The sequence below is a fragment of the Mus pahari genome, chromosome 12, assembly GCF_900095145.1.
Source record: "Mus pahari chromosome 12, PAHARI_EIJ_v1.1, whole genome shotgun sequence".
Classification (NCBI taxonomy): Eukaryota; Metazoa; Chordata; class Mammalia; order Rodentia; family Muridae; genus Mus; species Mus pahari.
In genome coordinates, this window is record NC_034601.1 from 26,323,014 (window position 1) to 26,341,627 (window position 18,614).

The 18,614-nt window shown below is 38.9% G+C and overlaps 1 protein-coding gene across 1 annotated transcript in view; it reads right to left on the bottom strand.

Annotated features, from left to right (window-relative positions):
* Window positions 1-3,536: 3,536 nt before the first annotated feature.
* The window catches only part of Ppp1r2 (protein phosphatase 1 regulatory inhibitor subunit 2), a 22,157-nt gene continuing 7,079 nt past the window's right edge, over window positions 3,537-18,614 (bottom strand). The window contains exons 2-6 of the mRNA XM_021209360.1: window positions 15,111-15,218; window positions 11,427-11,504; window positions 10,798-10,892; window positions 8,823-8,990; window positions 3,537-5,044 (exon numbers count right to left, since the gene is read on the bottom strand). Coding sequence (XP_021065019.1) covers window positions 4,998-5,044; window positions 8,823-8,990; window positions 10,798-10,892; window positions 11,427-11,504; window positions 15,111-15,218 — 496 coding nt within the window. The 3' untranslated portion in view covers window positions 3,537-4,997. The remainder of the gene's footprint in view (window positions 5,045-8,822; window positions 8,991-10,797; window positions 10,893-11,426; window positions 11,505-15,110; window positions 15,219-18,614) is intronic.

Sequence of the window (18,614 nt, forward strand, 5' to 3'; positions counted from 1 at the left end):
TTGGTTATGCAAGAGTTGACCAGTATGGGCAGGTATGGGTAGGGCGTTTTGGAAAACCTTGGAGCAATAGTCACTCAGCACTGAACTGCAATGGCTTATAAACACCCAGTGACCACCCCTCCTTACTAGAAACTCATTTTACAGTTTCTTGCCTAAGTTATAGAAAATTAATCTTATACTTGGCCAACTCTTCCTCTCAAGTTCACATTAATCTATAAAGTCTAGTCCAGCCCAGTCCCTTCTTTGGGATGTTATCTGATAGACAAGGTTGGGTGGCTTTTGTAAAATGAATTTGAAAAGTGCTATGTTAATTACACTTTGAACAAATTCCTTTAATCAAGATTTGTATTTGGTGGGTATATGCCTTTAATCCTAGTACTCAGAAGGGAGAGGCAGGGAGATCTCTTGAGTTTGAGGCCAATTTGGTCTACAGAGTTCCAAGACAGAGAAATCCTGTCTCAAAAAACCCAAGCCAAACCAAACCTTGTGTTTGCTTGAGGCAGGATCCTTGTAGGAACCCAGGCTGGCTTTGCAATTCTGCCTTGGCTTCCCAAGTACTAGCACCACAGCTAGGTAACAGCATCAACACATGGTCCTACGGAGCCTCTGTGCTTGCTTTCCTCTTTGGTTCTAGGTATTGAACCCAGGGCTTTAAACAGGAATTCTACCATTACACTCTATCCCCAGCCCTTACACTATGGTAACAGATAATTTCCCAAGCAGGGAGAGGACAAAGTACTTAGCATGTGCAAAGCTTACTTGCTCAAGGAAATCCTTCTCATGGGGCATTCTGTGGGATGAAAATTTAATGGGATACACTGGGAATTGATGGTTTGGCTACATGTTGTTTTGAATGTTTATGTATATGGATATTTTATCTGCAAACCATGTGTGCCTACTAGGAGAGTGTTAAAAGCTCCTGGGACTGGAACTGTGGGTGCTGGGAATTGAACCTGGCTCCTCTGCAAAAACAGTAAGTGCTTGCTTGCCTTTAAACTCTGAGCCATCTCTCCATCCCACATGTTGGGTTTTGTAAACCAGCTTAGTACCTGACTTTACAATACTGATTCTATGAAGAAAAAACAAAACAAACTAAACAAACAAAACCCTGGTTCACTGACCAGGAAACCCTACTGTGAGATAGATCCAGGTCAGTATGTGGGTGGCCCCTGAGCAGTGACACAGCTGACCTCTGGTCTCTTCATGTCCACATGCCCAAGAGAATGAGCATCTGTACCCCTCAGAACACACATTCACCCACCCAAATCAAACCAAACCCTCAAAACTACTTGAGCAACATTCCTCCAAAGCGGACAGTATGCATCCATGACCTACAGTTACCTGTAAGGTACAAGTGATAGAAATGCACTGTCTGTATCTAAAATTGTATGGATCACAGACTAGAAATTTTGGTTAGCTCTGTAGCTGAAACTTGCCATTTTGCAGGCACAAAGTATCTGAAACTGAAGAGCTTTAATGAGAACATTTTCCTTACCTGCAAAGGGTAGAATGCCTGCTTTCTGTGGTTTTGAGAATCAGAAGGGGCCTAATACAATGCTGGGCCACAGTAAACAGGATCTCAATAAACGGTAGTTATCACTTCACCCTTTTTTCCTTCATGAGATATATATTACTGGGTTGCTCAAGTTAGTCTTGAACTTGTGATCCTCCAGCTCAACCTTCTAAGTAGTTGAATTGCAGATAAATACCACCACACCCAGCTTCTGGTATCAGTTACAACACTGCCAAGATCTACCCTGATATCTACATCACTTGGTTTATGGAATATGGTGACAGCTAATTAAAAAGAAAAAAAATTTAGACAGGCAGTGGTGGCACATGTCTTTAATCTCAATACTTGGATCTCTGAGTTCTAGAAACATTGTTTTGAAAAATGAGAGAGAGAGAGAGAGAGAGAGAGAGAGAGAGAGAGAGAGAGAGAGAGAGAGAGAGAGAGAGAGGCACCAATTTCAGATTATATACATGATACTATGCTTAGTGCATGCCAACAAAGGGGAAATATTTNAAAATGGAAGTTTAAGGGNAAATAGCATTTTNCTCTACCCTTCAACTTGTTACTCTTACATTAACATTCCATTTACATTAAGGTGGCCCATGCTTTAAATTATTATCCCTACTGATTTTGTGATGGGTTAATGATTAAACAGAGGTGATATAATAGTGTTAAGCAGGGGATGTAATTTAAAAGTTGATAGTAAGAATTCATCTCCTGTGGCTAGAGCAGACCAGTAATAGAGAACTTTCCAAAGGGGAAAAATTTAAAAACATTTACAAAAGTGTACATGTACTAACCACTCGTCACACAAACACCAGCAGACTTCATGCCACGGAGTCCATGTAGAGTTGGTTCCCTGCTCCCACCATGCTTCTGGAGATCAAACCTTTTGACCCACTAGAGCCATTTTACAGGCTTAGCACCCACATCCATGGTTCAGATTTTAAAAACCCATCTTGTTTTCAGCAGTCTGGCCCAAGGTCAATTAGAACTAACAATCTGATGAAAGCGTGTCATGTGTCTTCATGCTCTTGGGAGTCCGCAGAAGGATGCTGCTTCCTCTTCAATTACTCTCAAGCCTACTTTCTGAGACAGGCTCTCACTGATTCAGCAAGGTTGGCTAGCCAGCACATTACAGGATCTAGCGGGCTCTACCTCTCTAGCTCTCAAATTACAGACATGTATGACCATATGTGGCTTTTTGGGTACTGGGAATCCAAACTCGGGTCCTCATGCTTGCATAGCAAGCACTCAACTGAGAGAGCCATCTTCCCAACGCCCTGGAGAAAATGCTTTTTATTTAGTTGCATTTGACTACCTAAAATTCTACAGACATGCTATTAGGCCTATACCATTCCTCTGAAGTAATTNTCAACTTTGTGAAACCAAAAATCTTACTTGGGACTTTAAGTTTTAGGAAAGAACTTAAAGAAAACATGAAGAATCAGATGTTTAAGTCTTACTTTTTTTCCCACTGTACAATAGGCCACTTCTACAAACATAAAGAGNAGGTGGAACTTTCCAAGTATACAATCAGAGGAGGGGCTGGGGGGATGGCTCAGCAAGTGAGAGCTCTGGCTGCTCTTCCAGAGGACCTGGGTTCANCTCCTATTACCCAAGGGGGAGATCACAACTGTCTGTAACTCTAGCTCCAGGGGATCTGATGGTCACCTTCCTTTGGTTTCCACAGGTATTGCATACAAGCAGTGAACAGACACACACTGTAGGCAAAGCCCTCCCGCCACACACACAATGATAAAAACAATTCGAAAAGAAAACAAAATGAGAAAACTAAAAGCAGAGATCTGGGTACATGAACATATTCACATACATATATACATCAATTTCCACATCCCACAAACAGGCTTAACTTACAAAGATGAGGCATATATTGCTTAGTGTGTATGTCAGTGGTTCACTGGCTAAAAGGTTTGGTTAGAATACTGCACTAACATTTCAGAGCTTCTCTGGTAAAGTCTCATAAAAAAAGAAAGACATTCAAAATAAGCACATTCTCCTNACAGTAAAGACTCTTCCTACTTTTTTATTTTGACATCATGATAGTTCCAGAAATTTGAAGTGGAAGATAGCTGTTCAATAAAAGCCATTTCATATATATAATATACAGAAATTATTTTAAACGTCTGTCATATAACAGATTCATTTGGTGCTNCCAAAAACTTANGATACAAATAAACAACTACAAAGGAAACCATCACTAAACTAAGACACGCAGGAACTAGGCTTCATTTCAGGGGGAAACCCAAATACTTTCTATCGTGTTAGAGGAACCAGGTCCATCTGCCACAGTGTGCATTATCATAGTCCCTTAAAGCAGACTCCGCAGAATCTTTAAATTTAAAAATGTTCAGGTATAATTCTGTCTGTACACTCAAGAACAATCGTATTCTGATTACATACAATGCTTTTGTCGTGCAAAAATGCCTCATTGTTTTCTAAGGCCTACTGTCAANTGAACTAACATCAGCCGTTTNCTGACCAAGCTGTCCATCAGGGNAGGACAGAGACCAAGCTGTCCACTNTAGCCACACTGTGCTTCCTTCCCGTATGAGANCTAGCAGGTGCCAAAGTGAGAAGTCACTACTGCGGCAGATGACAGGATATGCGAGAAGAGTTCCTCACATCCAATAGCCTTTGCCATCCTACAATACAGTATTGCAACTGCATGTGTATCAGCAGAGGGAGTAGGAAATCAGAGCAGGTTAAGACGGGTATATAAATAAAGGGAAACTAAGATAGCACATGGTATTNAAAACCTTGCCTGAAGTCTGCATGGCATACTAAGACAAGCAGAGCAGATGTCAGTGCAACTTTAACCTGGACATTTATTTGTGGGTGGGTGGGAATGGGGGGGGGGAAACCAGTTTGGATGAAAAGATTTTATTCCTTTCAAGCACAAAGAAAATCAACAGGAATTTTAAAGGTCATTGATCAGAAAATGAACAATACTTCTTAGAAACCTTCTCAATTAGCCAAAACAAGGTAAAGATAAAAGTTTAAAAAAATTCTTTCAGCCTAAATATTTATCCATCTACATATCCCACTTTGTGAATAGGCTTTTGATTAAAAGAAGAAATAACATCAAACTACCCCCAAACATTTTATAAGAGGTACCACCATCTAGAAGTGACAAAAATAAATTAGTTTCCCCCATGATANTTTTTAATCTCTAAAGCATAAAAAGCTATATAATATCTTATACAAATTAACCAGTGTTTTTACAAAAGTAAAGCAGTTTTGGACTACTAACAGTACACTGTACTTGTGGTGAAGTATGAGGCACAAGAATATATGTATTAGGCATTTTCCTTCTACTCAGTCTCTATGGTCTTAATTCTTGGCAATATATAACTGGTGTGTATTTTGGTACATAAGTCACGAGTTGTAGAGAACAAGAAGCAGTGTAGTATAGTAACAAGGTTTGTATTTGACATCGACTGCATTGCTGAACACGTTTCTTTTATGAACTTTGTGATTTGTGTTGTAGATGGTCACTTGTAGTAGAACCTGCGAAGATAAAAGGGAGAAAAAAAAAATCAGTATACTTTGCTGTTCTGGTTTGAATATGAAATTTTCACAGGTTCATGTGCTGAGAGCTTGACTGTACTTGAGAGGCACTAGAAACTTTTGGTGGTGGAGCTGTCCTGGTGGCTATGCTGTGCCCTGGCCCTCCATGGTCACTATGATGTACTCTGCCTCACTACAGACCCACGGTGACAGAGCTGAGCACAAGGGGACTGAAACCTCAGACACATGAGGCCCCCTGCCCCAATCCTCATCCTGGGTAGTTTCCTCAGGTATTTATCAAAGCAAAAACAACAAAAAATACCCCCAAATTCTGATCAACTCTGAAATGAACTGCCTAAATTTAAAAACTCTTCCCCTGGTATGGGTAACATGCAAATATAAAATAATAAACCATTAAGGTATTCTGCTGATGTAGGCTAAATTAGACTAATTTCAAAGAATCTAGAAATACTATTAAATATTCTAAAAGTAGGAATATCTTGTGCAGACAGGGCAAATGGGTCATTGTGAGTAATCACAAGAGAAAAGTGAAGTGTTCCGGCTCTAGCTATCTGACATTAAACAAATTCACTTTACCTGATAACTGTAAAATACTAACTTCAGAGTCTAAACACTTCTCCACTTATGGAAGCAGAAATAAACAGAGGGATGGAGCAAAAAGAAGGGAACAGGGGAAAGAGGAAGGGCAGGAGAGATTAAGGAAAGTAGTAAGTTCTACAGAACATGGAAGCTTTGAAGGTTGGCTAAGAAGTAAAGATCCAAAGAGCAGAAAATAAGAAACCCGTCTAAGCCTTACTGTCAGGTTCCCATCCTTATGTACAGTTTTGATGCCATGAAAGTTATGCTCCTATGTGAGGGTATTTTAATTTCTACTTCAGAAGACTCAGAAACTGATCTAATACAAATATTATACCCTACTTACCTGGGAAAACACATCTATATAGACAGTCTATGGACTGTCTTATAGGCAGAAATGGACAAAAACGTTGTTATGTTTTCAGGAGCTTTAGGCACAGATTAGTGCAGCCTTGGACCTCATCACAGAAGCTTCTTTATACAGCAGACCGAGACTGCTTACTACGGAGACTCTCAACTGGTCAAGTGCAGAGAGCATGCTCATGGATGCTCAGCCTTGAATGGGGTATCTGCCTCCTTCCCTCGAGGCTCAGGGAACATGGAGGAAGACTGGCAAGAAGCAGAAGCTGGGGAAGACTGCTGTGACACAGTGTCTTCTGGACATGACAGGGCCATTATACTCAGGAACTCAAGAGCAGCTGTGTTCTGCATGAGATCGAGCCAGTCAAAATTCCAGTTCAGATGGAAGAGAGGAATCACAAGGTTCCCCTACCCCTAGCAGAGGAGTAACTCACAGCTCATGGCTGCTAGGGGAGAGTCAGTTTTCTTCAGAGATGTGGGATCTGTTATGTTGCCCATGCTCCAGTGGAACTCAACTCTATGGCATCAGCCTCTCATTTGTATAAATTCAGAACATAGGGACAGGAATTTTTGGTGCGGTAAGATGACATAGGAGACAGGGAAGCATAATGGAGTGTATGGCGTGATGGACAGGGTCAATTGCAAAGCTCTACCTCAGCAATGGCAGGGCAGGGGCAAGGCCAAACAGGACTTGCTGAGTCACCGAGACCAGTCTCAAAACTCAAGACAGGCTCAAGGTCCAAACTAGGATCAAAATGGGGCCCAATATCTCCCCCTTTTGATTTTGCACTCGCAGGCAGCAGTAACTGGGTTCAGTGGGTTAAGAGAACATTATGATGGAAGAAGTGGTTGGAAGTGGTCTGGGAGGAGTTAGAGGAAAGACTTGGGGAGTGGGTATGACCAAAATACATGCAAAATTCTCAAATAACAAACTAGAAATGTTTTTCTGAAAAAAAGCTATTAAGAGAAGGGGTGTGTGTGTGTGATTTTTTTTTTCCTTTACTCTTTATCATTGTGTTGAGTTGGGTAAAAAACCTTCAGCAGTGCACAAGGAGTGTTCCTAACTTGTCACCATACACTAAAAGCTGACAGCAAGTCAAAGTCTGAATGAAGCAGATGAGATATTGCTTGAGTACTGGGGGTGAGGAAACATTTCAGGGCAAGTAGGAAATAGTATGTTTGTGAGTGCTCTACCATTGGAGAATACCCCAGTCCATATTTTTGATCAATTAAAAATAGATAATAGGAGCCGGGCAGTGGTGGCGCATGCCTTTAATCCCAGCACTTGGGAGGCAGAGGCAGGTGGATTTCTGAGTTCGAGCCCTGCCTGGTCTACAGAGTGAGTTCCAGGACAGCCAGGGCTACACAGAGAAACCGTGTCTCGAAAAACAAACAAATCATCAACAACAACAAGGTAATAGAAAGAATGACAATTACTAGGATGAAGTTTGTTCATGTTAAATATTGTAATCTGACACTATAATGAGACAATAACTTACTATTTTATATCATTGAATTATTCTTATTTCACAGTATGCATGCAAATATAACTATAAAAACTATTTATTTGAACCAGTTTAGGCTTCACAGATAAATTACACTGTCACAAAAAACATCAGCTTAAGAGTATAAAATATAAGTAGAGATACACTCCATCTCCCATAGTAGGGTAGAATAACCACTGCATTTTTGAGACAGGCCTTGCTCTGTAGGTCAGGCTGGCCTGAACTCGCAGCAATACTTCAGCCAAGACTAGTGCTAGATTACAGATCTTTACTACCATATCTGGCTCACCTTTGTTAAACAAAGAATAATAGCTGAACAAAAATAGGGGCTTGGGTATACACATCAGTGGTAGATATATACAAGATCCTGTACCTCAAAATCAAATGAAAGAAAATATATCTTAAGAGTATTAATTGCTAGGCTTCAGAAAGTAACTGTCTAAGATTTGGACATGTTGGAAATGATGGTGGGTAGCTGTAGTCACAGCACTCAGAGCCAAGGGAAGTGGAATCAAGCTCTCATAGGCTACACAGCTTAGTTTTATCTCAATTTAAATTAAAAAAAGAAAAAGAAAAGGAAAGAAAAAGGAAATTGAAATTCAAAATAATTGTCAATGCAGTAAAGAAATGTCATGGTGGCTAGTGTTTTTCATACCAGTAAGGCCAGCCTGTGTTATGGTATAGGACCATCTCACCAAAACCAAAGCCCACATAAAACAAGGCAAAACAGTCTTCTTTAAGTTTTAATACTATGTGGGAGGCCCTGGCTTAATCTTCAACTGCAAAAACAAACAGCAACAACAACAACAACAACAAAAACAGGTACAAAGTAGGTTTTTTTTTTTTTTTGGTTTTTCGAGACAGGGTTTCTCTGTGTAGCCCTGGCTGTCCTGGAACTTACTCTGTAGACCAGGCTAGCCTCGAACTCAGAAATCCACCTGCCTCTGCCTCCCAAGTGCTGGGATTAAAGGCATGCGCCACTATACCCAGCAATAGGTAAAAAGTTTTAAGCTTTAATTTAGATTTTCTTGTTAAAATCTGACTTCATACAATCAAGCTAAATATCCTTACTCAAAGCCAAGAAAAGGATGAGAAAAAAAAAACAACAATAACAATCCACCATATAGCATGTAGTCTTATTAAATTAAGTTTATGCATAAAATTTATTTTGAAATTGGTCACAAGGATTGAAATTGTAGAAACATTGACAGAATAAAGTAAATCAGCAGAATGTCCTGAGGGCTTTTCCAAAAGTTAAGCAAAATGAAGCACACTGTTTTAGGCACAGAGAAGCAGTCTCAGTTAAGGCATCTGACCTTGATTTGACTCTTCAATATTCATGCTGTCTCCATCTGCAGTCTCTGCCATTTCTTCATCTTCGTCATCATCATGTAGGTCTTTTGAAATTAACTGTCTGGCTAACTTAATATTCAGTCCTTCGTTGTAATGAAGCTTCCTTTTCATTTCAAACTGCCGCTTCTTTTCTATAAAAGATTTTAAAGCTTAGAAGGTCTCCACTGGGGGACTGGGGCAGGCCCATTCTGTGAGTGAAATTTGCTGTATTATAGTTACACAAATCCACTTAAACGTTTCTATCCGCTGATGACTGTTTAGTGTGCAGTGGCAGTCAGGTAGTTTGTAGTAAGACCATATAGCCTACAAAATCTAAAACATTTACCTTACAAAAATCTTGCTAATTTTGCTTTATTTAAATGATTCAAGTATACACCATCAATCATTAGAAATTTTGGGAGAAAAATTTAAAGACAGAAGAAAACTTTCCAGCAGTAGTTGAATGTGAGGCAAAAGGTAAATTATAATTGTAGGTATGAAGAATGCACAAAGCCTGAAGATATATACACACACAATACAAACAAGATCCAACAACTAGCTGGTTAATTCTGGGTCCAGAGCTATGAGGAATGTACTGTCGTTTCCATGCACCATCCTCTGTACCCCAGGGCTCTTTATGCAGCCCAGGATGACCTACATCTCCTGATGCTTTGGCCTCCCAAATGCTACAGGACTGCACCAGGGCTGGCACATGGCTGAGGGGGGTGTCTTCTGCCCTCCACCTGAGCATGCAAATACATTCAGGCACAGAATGAATAGTGTGCAAACAAACCGATGGAACAGGTGTGTATACACCACGCTTCACTAAGAAAAATCCTCATGATTAAAAAACTGCCATGACTTAGAAACATAGTGACAATTTAACACAACTGCTACATTTTACTAAAAGAACTTCTCTGGGTGAGATGGCTCCTGGTTAAGGGCACTGGCTGCTCTTCCAGAGGTCCTGAGTTTAATTCTCAGCAACCACATGGTGGCTCACAACCATCTATACGGGGATCTGATGCCCCTTTCTGACATGTCTATCATTGACACACGGACTCATTTTTCCTCCCTCAATATTTCTAAATCATTGTTGCTTGAACGTACAAGTTCAATACCTGCAGATACTAATGATCAACTGGGTATTTTATATACTTTTAAATATGTATTGTTTAGTCAGGCAGTGGTGGCACATGCCTATAATCCCAGCACTCAGGATGCAGAGACAGGTAGATGTCTGAGTTCTGGTCATAGAGTAAGTTCATGCACGTGCACACACAAGTCTGAGGCTAGAGGTACCAACAGCTTTGACCCATATGACATGGACTGTGGGATTTGAACTCCGGTTTCCTAGAAAAGGTCTCTGACCTAATTTTATCTTGAAAAGAGAATATATTCACATGACTCAAAAAGTATAAAAACCAGCAAGATAAAACATATTCCTATATGGCCAGTGTTCCATGTAAACAAAAACCCACATAAGCAGTAACGTCTTAACTATGCATGTTCTGTCTGGACCACAAGAACTTCCTGCTGCCGCCTCTCTAGGTTGAAATTATAGCCAACACAGTTTATTTGATGCTGGGGCTCAGACTCAGGGCTCTCTGCATGCTAGGTAAGCACTTTCCCAACTGAACGACATCCCCAGCCCTGCATTTCTACCTTAAAACAGAAAAGGCACAACCAACAAGGCAAGCTACTCACTGAAGATCATTCAAACACTAAATGATACAAAAAGCATTCATGTTTTAAGTAGTTACCAAATATCTAAGCCCTGTCTCAAAAAAATAAATAAAAAATAAGGAAAAATAAAGAAATTCATATATGTAGAATCTATTTTCTATTGCTTTCTACTTTCCTGCCTACTACCTACTTCTCCAATATGAAAGTAATTTTTCAATCTTCCAAATAAAAATGAGGAGCACCACACTGAAATCAGCTGAATGAATAACCTACCTCGCTCTTCTGGGGAGAGGTCATTATCTTCCTCTCCACTACTTTCTTGCTCCCGAGTCCGATACTTTGGCTCTGAGCCTTCAGCAGCAGCTAATCTACGGAATAATATTTAGGAAGATATTAGTAACTGAGATACTTGTACTATTTAAATGACACATTTAACTTGAGTCATGATAATATCCCCAATGATCAATAAACAGACTATATGTAACTGATGAAGACAAAGTAAGAAAATGTAGGAAGGTATGCAGAGTGGGTGCGAGAAATCCATCAATAGCAGTAACATATTTATGTTCTCCCATCTTTACCATGTAGGTAGTAGGATATTTACAAATAGCACCACCACACAGAGAAAAATAGATTCAAGTTTTCAGGTATTTTTAACCGTCCCACTTTCTGTGGGGATTGATATTAACTGCAGACTGTAATAACCTGAAAAAATTCTAGTTAAGGGCTAGGGATCTTACTCAGTGGTAGAGCAAATAATTAACATGTAGCCCGGGTTCAACTGTCAGTAAACCCCCAAACCGAGATAAGCTTAGTCCTTCATTTACAAATGTACAAGCAGCACACTATCAAATGTTTTAACTCTGCACAACTAAAACTCCCTATGGGAAATGCATACTTACTTCTTAGCTAAGATATCTGGAGTCATGACTTCATTGCCTTCTGAATCACTATAGGCATCTTCATCGTCACCTATCATACTAGGATAACAAGCATTTCTATTAACATGCACATTGTTAAAACGGATACATGAAATAAAATTGCTAGAAAATCAAGATTGAAAATACAATTGTATTATATAATCAAAATTACAATTTAGTTAGAGGTTTGCTATCATCTTTGAAATTTCACTTTAAAACAGTTTCTACTCGATACCGTAGAGACTTAACAATGGACTAGGAATGTAACTCAGTGGTAGAGTCCTTGCCAGACATGCATAAGGTCCTAGAGTTCAATCCTCAGCAATAAAAAGAAAGTAAGTTTAATAAGAGGGGGAAAAAGAAAGAAAGAAGAAAAGCAATCAAGTACTGAAAACTCAAATTATCTAGAGTTTTCCAAGGGAAGTGTCTTGCAATGTACCCAGCTGGCCTCAGTTTTGCAATAGGCACTGAGAATGCTGAGCTGGTTTAGAATTTGTACTTATATATCACCATTAAGAAAGAAATGGTCTAAATGCACATAGAGTAGAAAAAATAAACTTATATCCTATGGTGGTTAATTCTGACTGCCAACTTCACTGGATTAAGAAATGCAAAGAAAGGGCTGGAGAGATAGCCGAGCAGGTAGGAGCACTGACTGCTCTTCCAAAGGTCCCGTGTTCAAATCCCAACAACCACATGGTGGCTCACAACCACCCATAAAACCACCCATAATGAGATCTGATGCCCTCTTCTGGTGCATCTGAAGACAGCTACAGTATACTTATGCATAATAATAAATACATCTTTAAAAAAATGCAAAGAAACAGAAGCCAAGTGACCTCTCCTTTGTGGAACTCTGACACCCCCCCCCCCCCCCGCACTCCCAAGAGCTTCCCAAGGATCCAGGATTAATCTGTACACACAGTGAAAGAATCAGGAGTGCTCATTGCACACTTGCTTCTCTCTCCTACTCTGAGATTTCTGGTAGGCTCATATATATTTTTTCCATATCCCTCTGATTATCTCACTGAACAGCTGATACATTAACAAGTCTATGGGAGAAAAGAAAAGGAAAGAAAAGGTGCCCAGAGAATCAGTAAAGCACAGCACTAGGTGTGTGTCTGTGATCGCACTCCCAGAGTAGCAGATCAGGAAGACTCTCATCAATCAACAGATTAACCCCTCACAGGATTTAGGATGGCATTATTAGAAATTAGTGCAAGCAAGGAGGAAGGACCTAGTTGGAGGGAAAAGGTCACTGGACTCTACTGATTTGCTTTTTGTTTTTGTTTTTAAAGAAAGAAAGCACATGCAGTTAATGAGTGGGAAGGTGGGAGAATCTGGGAGAACTTAAGGGAAAGACTATGATCAAAATATATGTAATTCTCAAAAAACAAAAATATTTTTTAAAATTCTCTAACATGCATTCCCTTTGTGATGGAGTTCTACCCCAAGGACATGGTGTCAAGCAACTATGGACTGACACCGTGAACTTTTGAAACCATGAGTCAAGAAAAATAGAAATCCTTCTCACGTTTTTTTTCTGCCAGGTACTTGGTCATAACAATATGAAAGCAAGCTAATACAGACCCTAAAGCTCTAATTAGTAAGATTTAAAAGTTAATTAGCTTTCCTACAAATAGCTAGTAAAATTTTGCTCTTGTGTACTATAAAAGTAAGCAGCCTCAATTCTCAAGCCACTGAAGGACTTTTATGAACTGTGTGTGTGTGTGTGTGTGTGTGTGTGTGTNTGTGTGTGTGTGTAAAACCCTGCAGGTTTATACATAATTAATCCCAAGAACACTTAGGATTTGAGCAGAGCAGAGTATAAGAAATATAATTTTTTGACTTTAAAAAAAAAGATTTTTTTTTTCTTTTTTTTTAAAGTATATGAGTACACTGTTGCTATCCTCAGATACCATAAGAGGGCATCAGATCATATTACAGATGGTTGTGAGCCACCAGTGCTCTTTAACTACTGAGCCATCTCTCCAGTCTATTTTTTGACTTTTGTAGTAATGTTCAACAGAAAATCCTAGGTTACAAATGAATTGTATGTATATACAAAAGAATATAAACTAATATGTGCACTAACAATATGACACTTTTAGTTTAAACATGATCTTTCTATAAAAAGCACTTTTGTTATTGTTAAATAAAATGTTTTTATAAGAAACAAAACAACCAGCCTGGTCTACAAAGTGAGTTCCAGGACAGCCAGGGCTACACAAAACCAAAAAAAAAAAAAAAAAAAAAAAAAAAAAAGGGAAACAAAACAAAACCAATCTCATGCAAGTTTTAAAACTGACAAAAGCTGATTTTCTTTAAGAAAATCCTGACTTTTAATTCTGGTTAGATAAAGGGTTTGAGATATGTATCTTAATTACCCTGTAACTAATAGACAAAAGGCTATAAACACTTCACTTATTCCTTTCCTCAAATTTCATTATTATTCAGGTTCATTATCTGCATCTTCTGTTTCACTCTCTTTCTGTCAAGGACTTTAACATTTTTATGTGCATTTGTACTTTTTTTAAATTAGCATCACATTATCCCGTTAATTTAAAAGATAGCCTATTTTTGTTGATGTAACTCACACCTGACATTCACAAAGCCCCCGGTAACACATAAACTGGACATGGTCCTGTAGTTCCAGGATTACAGACATAGGCAGGAAGATCAGAAAAGCAAAACCATCCTTAGCTATAGAGCAAATTCAAGGCTAGCCTGGGTTTCATGAAATCCTGCCAACAAAATTATAAAAACAAAACAAAACCGTACATAGTTTACAGATGTAGTCATAATCTCCATTAAGGATCTGTACTGTCTCATAATGTTTATTAGTACATTATTTTTGTCTCTTTTTGGTTACTGCTCTACAGTATCACTTCACGATTATTTTTAAAATTCTAACTGGACACAGTGGCTCATGCCCTTAGCACACAGGAGGAAGCCAGAGGACTTCAAGGTCGGCTTGAGGTATATGGTAAATTCCAGGTCAGCCCAAAATATGTGTGATCCTATCTCAAAATAAATAAAGAAACCCTGTCTCAAAAAACCAAAAATTCTGAGACTTAACATTTCCAAAATCACAAATCAGAACTACATATAAAATCAAAACACAAAACTATCTGTCTTGTATATAGCTATCTCCAACCCCCAACACCGTTAAACAAAGAAAGCCGCTGCTTTCTACTTGGGGAACTAAAAACCTCATCTTCCTTTCAAAAAGAACTTGGAGCTGGAAAGATGGCTCAGCAGTCAAAAGCATTTGCTGCTCACCAGGGCCTGAGACTGGTCAGCACTCAACCAAGCAGCTCACACCGACCTCTACTCCAGCTCCCCATGAACTGACTTTGGCTTGTAGCCTCCTCAGGAACCTTCATACATGATATATACATATACACATAAGAGCAATGAAAAAAATAAGTGTGTGTGGGGGGAATTAGTGTGTATCAGCAACTAACAACCATCTAGGTGTAATAAATATTCACTATAGCAATAATGGGAAGTTAAGAGTATTAGCAAAAATGTATTCAGATAGACCATCAACTAGCACTCTAGTAAGAACAGTAAGACAGATTTAAAGTATCTGTTACTTAGAAAATTTTATCACTAGGCAAATGGAAATAAGCCACAAAAGAAAGACTGTCTGCGTCACGTTACTTGTGATAGGGAGTGTTTGGCTCATCTATTTTCATCAAACCATAGTCTTTGTCAGCGGGATGATATGTTGCCAGGATGTTCATCTCATCCCACTTCTGAGACTTCTTACTGAAATTAAAAAGAAAAAAAAAGCATTTAGTATCCATATTAAAAACAAAACAAAGTTTCATAATTTATATCAGACATTCCAAACACTATTAAGCTATGACATACTTAGACTTTAACTGGCCTACAAAAGTAAAAAGTAACAATTGAAATAAAAGTCTATCTTATCTTACTGTTCTATCTTAATAGTTACCTGCTTATGTTCTCTCTCTCTCTCTCTCTCTCTCTCTCTCTCACACACACACACACACACACACACACACACACACACACACACAGAGTCTCATTATGTAGGAGTGGCTGACCCTGAACTTGCTATGTAGAACATTCTGGCCTTCAACTCAGAGAGCTGCCTGCCTCTGCTGGAATAACAGGTGTATGATACCATACACTGCCATGAAATTTTCCGTAACAAATAAAACCTTATTAAGTTCAGATACTGCTAAGATCACAAACATTTCAGCTGGGTTGTTTTTTGTTTTGTTTTTTTTACATTTTTTTTTCTTTTTGGTTTTTTTCAAGACAGGGTTTCTCTATGTAGCCCTGGCTGTCCTGGAACTCACTTTGTAGACCAGGCTGGCCTCGAACTCAGAAATCCGCCTGCCTCTGCCTCCCGAGTGCTGGGATTAAAGGCGTGCGCCACCACGCCCAGCTTTTTTACATTTTTTTTGAGATAAGTGTTTCTCTGTGTAGCCCTGGCTGTCCTGAAATTCAGAGATCCACCTGCCTCTGCCTCTTGCTTGAACTAAACGTGTGCCATCACACCTGGCTTATAGCTTTTTCTTTTTTCTTTTTTTTTTTAAATCTAGAAAATAAGTTTACTAAGAAATAGAATATTCAGGTTTACTTGAATGTTAATAGGACTCCATTTTCAGAATCTTTTACAGCATTTGCATGTATTAATTCAACACTTATTTAACAGTAAGACCCATGTCTCCCTTCACCCCAGACCCTGGCAACCATCATCCTCTTTTTCTATGAATTTGACACTCTAGGTACTCCATTCAAATGGAATCATGTAGTGTTTATCCTGGCTTACTTCACTTAAGACACTGTCTTAAAGGTCTGTCCATGTTGTAGCATTTGTGAAATCTCTTTTTCTAAGGCCAGTTCACCGTTCAGCTAACTAAGCATTTTGATTGAACTTTTCAGTCTGACCCTTAATTTCTTCAAAGGTAAAAAGTGGCACAGATACTCCCAAGTAAGCTTCAAACTACAGCTCAAAATCTCTTCAGCCAGGACAATCTTACAAGCTTATAACACACCAACGTCTGTGATACATGAGCCATTATCTTTAGGCATAGAAAAATATTTCAAATGCTTTGTTATTAAGAATCCAGCTCATATGGAGGTTCATATGACTTTTCAGCCAACCAAATTAAAATGCCACTCATACTCATTAATTGGGTTGGAACTGAGTTAGACTGGGTACGAAGAACTTGATTTAGTAGTACTCATCTCCGCAGACCTACGGCTTCTATCACACCATTTTAGTGTTTGGTTTTTCTGTGGAACAGCCCGTGTCCTGGAACTTGCTCCGTAGACTAGGCTAGCCTAAAACTCAGAGAGATCCACCTGCCTCTGTCTCCTGAGTGCTGGGATTACAGGCATACACCACACCACACTAATAGTAATCTTGGGACAAAAAACCAAGAGATTTCTGTTTGTTATCCTAGTCCTACAATGATAAGACCATCCAACAAACAGCCTCAGGAACAGAACTTACAGCATTGCTGAGAGTCAGCTAAAATGATGTCCATGAAACAAATTACAAAACAGCATGCAAATATAAACATTGTGTATGGTAGGGAACAGGCCTCAAGAGATGGCTCTGTAGCTGTGAAGAGATGGCACTTGTTCTTGGGAAGGAGGACCCAAGTTCAGTTCCCATCATCCACATGGTGGTTCAACCATCTGTAACTCCAGCTCAGAGGATTCAATGTGGTGTTCTGGCCTCCAAGAACATTGCATGTAGTATATGCGTGTGTGCACAGAAAATAAAAATGTTTAAGATTTTAAAATCTAAAATCTTGGGTTAAGAGTTCTAAAGCAAAATTTCACTCAGCATAGTAGAGAATTGAATTTAGAAAATAATATTGCTTTTGTGTTGGAGCCAAGCTTTAATCACAATACTCTGCAGGCAGAGGCTGGCGATCTTTTATTATTATTACTTTGTGTATATATAATGGAAGGGAGCTAATGTGTAGAGTCAGATGACAAGCTGAAGAAATCAGTTCTCTTGTTCCATCTTTATGTGGACTCAATGGATAGAAGTGCTTTCACTCTGAGCCATCTCCAGTTTAATATTTTAAAACTTAATTAAATTGACTTTCTATTTCTAGCTAAATCTACATTTTTAGAAATTTTGTTTTGCTAAGTAGCTACTTTCTGTTTAGAAATCATTAGGAAGCAAATAATTCAGTCTGATTATGGACAAATAACAAGGAAGCTCACAGTACAGAATAAGACAGAGATGGCTTAGGGGTTAAGAGGACTTGCTGCTCTTCTAGAGGACCCAGGTTCTATTCCTAGCGTGCACATGACTCACATGGCAGCTCACACCCGAAACTCCAGGTTCAGGTAATCCAAGTCCCAGGTTACACATGTGGTACACATGCAGGGAAAACATTCATACACTTGAGAAACAAAAATGAAATAATCTAAAATAAATTTAACTAAAAAAAAAATCAAAACAGTAAAACAATCAAGTACTACTAATAAAAATTAATTCATTTATGCTTCCTTCCTGTCTCCATCTCACTATGCCTTTTTACACGGGTTCTAGGAGCAAAGGAGAGGCTCCGTGTCTAAAGCATTACTAGCCCTGTTAAGTTTAAGCTACCTGAATTCAACGCCTAGAACTTTTATATCTATAACCCCAGCATTTTGTTGACACATAAAATGGGAAAATCTTCTGGAAGTTAGTAGAACAAGAGCAACTGATCCTACACTTCAAATGGGTGAAAGGTAAGAACAAACTCCTGAAAACTGCGACATCAGCAGGGGCATGCTCCAGTGTGGGCATGTGTTCTCCCCCACCCAACCCCTAAAACTTAGGTAGATATTTGGAGTTTAAAGGGTGTACCTAATATGAGGGAAGAAAAATCAATTCTCTGTAAATTTATTTTGCAAGATAATAACAGAAAGAAAAATGTAGAACACAAACAAGAATTATGTTTTCTTTTTTTACTTAACATTTTTAAGTGATTTATTTATTTTATTTTTTTCATGCTTTTTTTTTTTTTTTTCCTGCATATATGCCATGTATGTATGTGTGAAGAGGGTGTAGGATCCCCTGGAACTGGACTTACTGAGCTGCTATGTGCATGCTAGGAATTGAACCCAGGCCCTCTGGAATAGCAGCCAGTGAGTGTTCTTAACCGCTGAGCCATCTCTCTA